General features: G+C 41.6%; 1 protein-coding gene across 2 annotated transcripts in view; it reads left to right on the top strand.

Annotated features, from left to right (window-relative positions):
* eci2 (enoyl-CoA delta isomerase 2) overlaps nucleotides 1-7,306 on the top strand; it is a 16,364-nt gene extending 9,058 nt beyond the window's left edge. The window contains exons 5-10 of one of the 2 annotated variants that reach the window (XM_014157567.2): nucleotides 916-985; nucleotides 4,204-4,306; nucleotides 4,521-4,641; nucleotides 5,085-5,174; nucleotides 5,336-5,479; nucleotides 6,561-7,306. In XM_014157567.2, the coding sequence (XP_014013042.1) occupies nucleotides 916-985; nucleotides 4,204-4,306; nucleotides 4,521-4,641; nucleotides 5,085-5,174; nucleotides 5,336-5,479; nucleotides 6,561-6,716 (684 nt within the window). In that variant the 3' untranslated portion in view covers nucleotides 6,717-7,306. The remainder of the gene's footprint in view (nucleotides 1-915; nucleotides 986-4,203; nucleotides 4,307-4,520; nucleotides 4,642-5,084; nucleotides 5,175-5,335; nucleotides 5,480-6,560) is intronic. The other variant, NM_001141743.2, reaches the window with a different exon arrangement.
* Nucleotides 7,307-7,681: the final 375 nt, after the last annotated feature.

Raw genomic sequence — 7,681 nt, 5'->3', positions numbered from 1 at the left:
GTGTTTGCTTATTTTTTTCTTTAAGCAATGGCTTTTTTCTGTCCACTTTTCCGTAAACCCAGCTCTGTGGAGTGTACGGCTTAAAGTGGACACATACTCCAATCTCCGCTGTGGAGATTTGCAGCTCCTTCAGGGTTATCTTTGGTCTCTTTGTTGCCTCTCTGATTAATGCCCTCCTTGCCTGGTCTGTGAGTTTTGGTGGGCGGCCCTCTCTTGGCAGGTTTGTTGTGGTTCCATATTCTTTCCATTTTTTTATAATGGATTTAATGGTGCTCTGTGGGATGTTCAAGGTTTCAGATATTTTTTTATAACCCAACCCTGATCTGTACTTCTCCACAACTTTGTCCCTGACCTGTTTGGAGAGCTCCTTGGTCTTCTTGATGGTGTGCATTGCTTAGTGGTGTGGTGTTGCAGACTCTGGGGCCTTTCAGAACAGGTGTGTGTGTGTGTGTGTGTGTTATATATATATATATATATATATATATATATATATATATATATATATATACACTGAAATCATGTGACAGATCATGTGACACTTAGATTGCACACAGGTGGACTTTATTTAACTAATTATGTGACTTCTGAAGGTAATTGGTTGCACCAGATCTTATTTAGGGGCTTCATAGGAAGGGGGTGAATACAAATGCACGCACCACTTTTCTGTTTCGAATTTTTTGAAACAAGTTATTTTTTTCATTTCAACAATTTGGACTATTTTGTGTATGTCCATTTCATGATATCCCCAAAAAACATTTAAATGACAGGTTGTAATGCAGCAAAATAGGAAAAACGCGAAGGGGGATGAATACTTTTGCAAGGCACTGTAATAGTGAAATTACCAACTGTCTATGCACATCCCAAATATCCAGTAATCATCCAGTTCTTCAATTCTATTGTTTTCCTCCTATCCAGATGTACAACGAGATCATCAAGGCTCTGGAGGAATCTGGCAAAGATGACTCTGTCATTACTGTAATCACAGGTAGAGCCAACCAACCTATTCATCCCATTTGAAATAGTAAATAGATTAAAGATTGTATCGGTGATATGAATATGTGACGGACCGGCTCGATTTGGTCTTGTGTAGCAAAATTCGTTTTTTTATTATTTTTTACATTGGATGAAAGTAGAAACTCGGAGCTAGAAAATTGTATATTATACACTACAGTTGAGGAACAATGGGAAAGTAATTCTGTTTTGAAAGTTGATAAACTTGTAACCTCACTTTTGAGAAAATGGACCTTGAATGTTTTGGTACCGACTGGAGAGCTCTTTTTTGTCTACACCCATTCAGCATCGTTCACACCCTTTTAAGCTTTAGCTCCACCCATCTCTTTAAAGATTCACATGTGAGGCTATGTACTAAACCACTTAAGATTTCAAGACTAAAGGCTGGCTTATACTATGGGTGTGTTCGTAAATTTAATCTGGAGTGCCAGAGTGTGCTTGGGGTGTTCGTAACTCAGAGCGTTATCAGATTGCCCGTTCGTAAATTCAAAGTGTTTTGTTCTCGGAGAATTCATAGCGTACGCTGGACGCTCTGGCCGAAAAGTAGGGTTGATCCAATCGTTCTGACGTAACAGCAGTCAAGAACCTAAGCTAACTGACTAAAGTTAGCTAGCTACTTCCAGACATAAATGAGAGAACCCCTCACTCTGACCATTTTACGTGTCCTAGCAGAGCTGGTTAGGCTGTTTTCATATTATCCAGAGTGTTGGTGACTGTAACTGCTGCTGGCAACAATTTTATGAAGCTTTTTTGCCGACGTTTACTGACACCGGCCATTATCAAATGGGTGTTGAACATTCGTAAATTGATCGGTTATGCTGCGCTCTGGCACACTCAGGCGATTGTGCTCTTAAATAAGAGTAGATAGCCAGAGTGAATTTACCAGCTACGTCTATTGACAGTTTTCACAGTGACATCATAAACATTCTATTGAAATAGTTACTTGCATAATGGAGTCTTGTTTAGACATGTAGCTAGCTAGCTAAACAATGAACCATTATCCCAACTCATAACATTACTTCCCTGCATGAATCTGCAGGTAGCTAACCAACCAGGTTAAATTACTACACAGATCATACCCATAATGTTAGCTAGCTAGCCTGCCAGCTAACGTTACCTAGCTAACAGTAAACCTTTTCTTGAAATGAAAATTACTTTCTGACAAAATTAGTAACGTGTAATATCTGAAAATGTAGCTAGGTAGACTGTTTTACCCGTATACATGGATGGACACTTCTCCCTCTCTGTCACGGATGCCATGGTTGCCCTTAGTTTGAAGATGTTATCCGAAGACAGCTGTTTTATACAACAGCCTTCTGTGTGTTCTCTTTTCGACTCCGTCTGCATATTTGCAATTAAACGCCAGAATGGTCTGACATGGTCTCTCGGCATGTCCAGCCCACTCATTATCTAGCGGGAAGGTTGCTGACTTTTTCGTGGCTAAACAAACTGGGCTTGTAATTTAACAATTCTATTCATATTTACAGATGGCATACAAGTTTGTTATTAAGGCACATGAAAGTTCACATGTTCCAGTAGGCATTTCTGCCATTTTGATAAAACCCAAAAAGTTTTAGTTCATGTGGCGCTCCTGTGAAGTAGTGACGCGCGACGTATACCTAGTTTCCTGAAACGAGTCACATACAGTGAATTCGTAAAGTATTCAGACCCCTTGACTTTTTCCACATTTTGTTACGTTACAGCCTTATTCTAAAATGTATTTAAAAAAAATACTCACCAATCTATACACAATACCCCATAATAACAAGGCGAAGACAGGTTTTTAGAAATGTTTGCAAATATTTACAGAAATATTTACTTAAGTATTCAGACCCTTTGCTATGAGATTCGAAATTGAGCTCAGGTGCATCCTGATCATCCTTGATGTTTCTACAACTTGATTGGAGTCCACCTGTGGTAAATTTAACTGATTGGACATGATTTGGAAAGGCACACACCTGTCAAACCAAGCCATGTGGTCAAAGGAATTGTCCGTATAGCTCAGAGACAGGATTGTGTTGAGGCGCTTATCTGGGGAAGGATACCAAAATATATCTGCAGCATTGAAGGTCCCCAAGAACACAGTGGCCTCCATTATTGTTAAATGGAGGAAGTTTAGAACCACCAAGACTCTCTCTAGAGCTGGCCACCCGGCCAAACTGAGACATCGGGAGAGAAGGGCCTTGGTTAGGGAGGTGACCAAGAACCCAATGATCACTCTGACAGAGCTCTAGAGTTCCTCTATGGAGATGGGAGAACCTTCAAGAAGGACAACCATCTCTGCAGCACTCCACCAATCAGGCTTTTATGGTAGAGTGGCCACTCATCAGTGAAAGGCACATGACAGCCCTCTTGTAGTTTGCCAAAAGGCACCTAAAGACTCTCAGACTATGAGAAACAAGATTCTCTGGTCTGATGAAACCAAAATTGAATTCTTTGGCCTGAATGCCAAGCGCCACGTCTGGAGGAAACCTGGCACCATCCCTACGGTGAAGCATAGTGGTGGCAGCATCATGCTGTGGGGATGTTTTTCAGCGGCAGGGACTGGGAGACTAGGCAGGATCGAGGCAAAGATGAACAGAGCAAAGTACAGAGATCTTTAATGAAAACCTGCTCCCGAGCGTTCAGGACCTCAGACTAGGACGAAGATTCACCTTTCAACGGGACAACAACCCTAAGCACACAGCCAAGACAACCAAGGAGTAGTTTTGAGATAAGTCTCTGAATGTCCTTTAGTGGCCCAGCCAGAGCCCAGACTTGAACCCGATCAAACATCTCTGGAGTGACCTGAAAATAGCTGGTCTGCAACACTCCCCATCCAACCTCACAGCTTGAGAGGATCTGCAGAGAAGAATGGGAGAAACTCCCCAAATACAACCCAAAATATAAGCTGTAAACAATGTAATTGTAAACAAACACTCTATTGCCTTAAAACACGATTAAATGTTGGAAATTGATATCGTGGATAGACAGCCCTTGCATTCATAGCTCTCTATTAATTTAAGGGTACTTATATTTCACCAGCCCCATCTCTTTGGATTTTACCAAAACGATGGCGGGGTGACCCGCTTTATTCTTTGAATTGCCCCTTTAAGGCTTTACAGTGATTCAGTGACTTGAAAATCAAATTTTATTGCACTGCTTCAGTGTTCTTAATTGTTAAATGTGGCCGTTCTTGTTAACCCCCTCAAGGTAGTGGAGACTTCTACTGCAGTGGCAACGACCTGACAAACTTCACCAAAATCCCTGAGGGCGGGACGCAGCAGATGGCAAAAGATGCAGGCGAGTTGCTGAGGTAAGGACTTACCCAAAAAGAGCAGGCAAGAGTTTACTTTGAGAGAACCATTTTCATAACACCTGTGTGTGTGTGTGTGTGTGTGTGTGTGTGTGTGTGTGTGTGTGTGTGTGTGTGTGTGTGTGTGTGTGTGTGTGTGTGTGTGTGTGTGTGTGTGTGTGTGTGTGTGTGTGTGTGTGTGTGTGTGTGTGTGTGTGTGTGTGGGGGGGGGTAGGGAGTTTGTCAAAGCATTTATCGACTTCCCCAAGCCCCTGATTGCAGTGATCAACGGTCCGGCTGTGGGCGTGTCCGTCACTCTACTGGGCCTGTTCGAGGTGGTCTACGCCACGGAGAGGGTAAGGTGCTTTGTCATGTCCACTCAGTGTTGGCTTAGAACACATTTATATCGTCCCTCTATATATGTCTGTTAGTTGATAATACAAGATTAGCATTGGTTTATATTAGGGGTATCAAACTCCGGTCCTGGAGAGAAACTGGGTGTCCAGGCTTTTGATCCTGTCCACCAGCACTGACATCTTGACTATGATTAGTTGATTTTCTGAAACTTGTGTTGATACTGGGCTGGATGAAAAGCTCTCCAGGATCCTAATTGGAGACCACTGTTTTACATGCATACCTCAATCGAGGTCAAATAAGCAAAACAGTGTTGTGACCACCAGTGCACCACCCATGCCAATACGTCCACATTGCCATTCTCCACTTCCATTTTTCACTATACTCTGCCGTAAGCGGTTGGGGCTGTTCCTGCCTAACTTGTGCCACCCCTCCCCCCTGACAGGCTACATTCCACACCCCCTTCAGCCAGCTGGGACAGAGCCCAGAGGGCTGCTCCTCCTACACCTTCCCCAAAATGATGGGCAATGCAAAGGTATGGATATTCCCCTTGTTCCTTTGCGGCAACTGATGCATTTCATAGAGGGGTTTCCCCAGGTATTTATTTTACTTTTGTTCTTTTAGTATGTATTTGACTTGCAGTTTGAATTGAATGAAATTACACTAATGGACAACATTGCCATGCTCTGTGACTAGGCCAGTGAGATGCTGCTGTTCAACAAGAAACTGACAGCCACCCAGGCGTGTGCCCAGGGCCTGGTTACCGAGGTCTTTCCCGACAGCAGCTTCCAAACCGAGGTGGCCACCAGACTGAAGGCCTATGCCAAGCTTCCCAGGAACGTGAGTCAAAGCCCCAGCAAACATTGAACATCAGGCAACGTTTGAAGTGTTTGTGTGTTTTGTATAAAGTTGTGTATCCAGAAACATTCCTGAACTAATCAATATTGATGAAAGCTGGTTGTATTTTACATAACTTCCTTTTTGAACGTTCCAGGAATTTTGTATTATGTTATTGGCCGTGGCTGCGCTTCCGTGGACGGACTCCTTTTCCTATTTTAAGTGACCGGAGCCACATTCTGCACATTGAATTTCATTCACAATTTCATTGACATTTTCAACAAGGTCTGATTTGATTACAGCACAGTTTGCAGTGATTTGAATGAATATTCCAAAATGTTAAGTGTCAGTAATATAGGATATGGCAGTATATCTAGGCCACAATATTACATAATCACAAAAATAAGCAGGGAAAATGTTATAGGAAAGCGTAATTAATTCTGTATAAGCCGATGGCAATGCTACAATATGTGCACAATTGGTAGGGAGTTAGAGACAACTAGGAAGCAAAATTATAATTGTAATATGGTTAAAACACATTGTTCTGCTTCAGAACAGTAGAAAGATAAGCCTATAATTGTTTGTCATGTTGTGAAAGCTTTTAATAGATTTCAGCTCATATCCAGCCGTTGATTCCACTGTAACATTGCGGTCGTTTGGGCAGTACCATTCACTTACTATTGGGCAAGGCATAACCAATACACAATTTAAATGCATCCACAGTTTATAAAGTCACAAGCTTGATGCCTTTATTGCATGCAAGGGATATGGGACCAAATACCAACCTACTTATGGTTCCCTAAAAAGGTGGACTAGATGCATAATGTGCTTTTTATTTCTAATTGAAAAAACTGCTATGCATGAAAATACCATAAAGGACTGTAGACATCAATTGAGCTTACATCCAAATTGCTGGAGTACAGGGCATTGCATTTGAAATCATGTTTATTATTTTATGACAGTCATATGTAAGTATAATGAAACCAAAGACACATTTCCACATTTTGTGGACAGTACAGTTTTTTTTTATCCACTTTTTTATTGACCTCTACTTTCTTTCTATTGCTGTTTCCTGGCTGTCTAGTCCCTAACACTTTCCAAGCAGCTGATCCGTGGGACAGAGAAGGAACGTCTCCACACTGTCAACGACCAGGAGGTGGAGCGCCTGGTGGAGCGCTGGCTCTCAGACGAGTGCATGCAGGCCATCATGAGCTTCTTCCAGGCTAAGGCTAAGCTGTGAGGAGGTGATCCTGCCCCTGCAGAGTCCCACAGACAGAGCCCACGGAGCAGAGCGCCTAGCCTGAGTCGTGTTCATTAGGTACCAAGCAGAAGAAAAAACTGACTAAAAGAAACACAAATTTCTGTTTTTGATTAGATTTTTTTTTAAATGTATTCCATTGCGTGCCCTAATGAGCATGACCCACATTACACCAGCCTTAAGCAGATGCCTTATTTTCTAAGTTTTATCGGATTGGCTTTGTAAATTCATTATAATAATACACAAAAACCCATTATGTACATTTAACCGTTGATCTGGTTTGTTTTGCATTTAACATATCTGGGCATTCCCTGTTTTGAAACACCTTTGAAGGAATGTAACTTACATGGACTAAAGCTACCAAGGGGTGTGTATTGTAAATTGAAGGTGGGTAGTGCCTTAGTCCAGATTGCCTTAGGACTGAACAAAGGCTTTGGAATACCTTCCAAGAGGAAGTGTCTTGTTCTCTCCAGTGGTTTTATATGCACTAAAAATCATTTGTGGAGATGACATTGTTTCACACGTCCAACTATATCTGTTTGAAAATAAATCTATTTCTGAAATCAAACAAATGTTTTTCAATGTCTTTTTGTGACAAAGGGACAGTGGTTTGAGGAAGAGGATAGTGATGGGTTGTAGGATAAGTCTGCCCTTTCACTTAATATTCTACAGAGGGCGTACTGCACCAAAAAAAAATGTATTCAACAGCTCTTCAGTCTTCAATGCCAGAAATGAGTTTGTCCCTTTTCATTTGAAAGATGAACTATAGAAGTGTATTTGCTAATTGTATACATAGGTTTGAATGTTATACCTAAATTATATAATATGAATCAATTTCTCATGAAACCTGTATGCTTTTCTCATGGGTATGGGGAGGTCTGCCTCGTCTGTCCAATAAGCTAAATACGGGACAGACAATATTTCTGTCCATTTGGAGTGACCCCTTT

The sequence above is a fragment of the Salmo salar genome, chromosome ssa19, assembly GCF_905237065.1.
Source record: "Salmo salar chromosome ssa19, Ssal_v3.1, whole genome shotgun sequence".
Lineage (NCBI taxonomy): Eukaryota > Metazoa > Chordata > Actinopteri > Salmoniformes > Salmonidae > Salmo > Salmo salar.
This window is presented reverse-complemented; position numbering and strand designations above follow the sequence as displayed.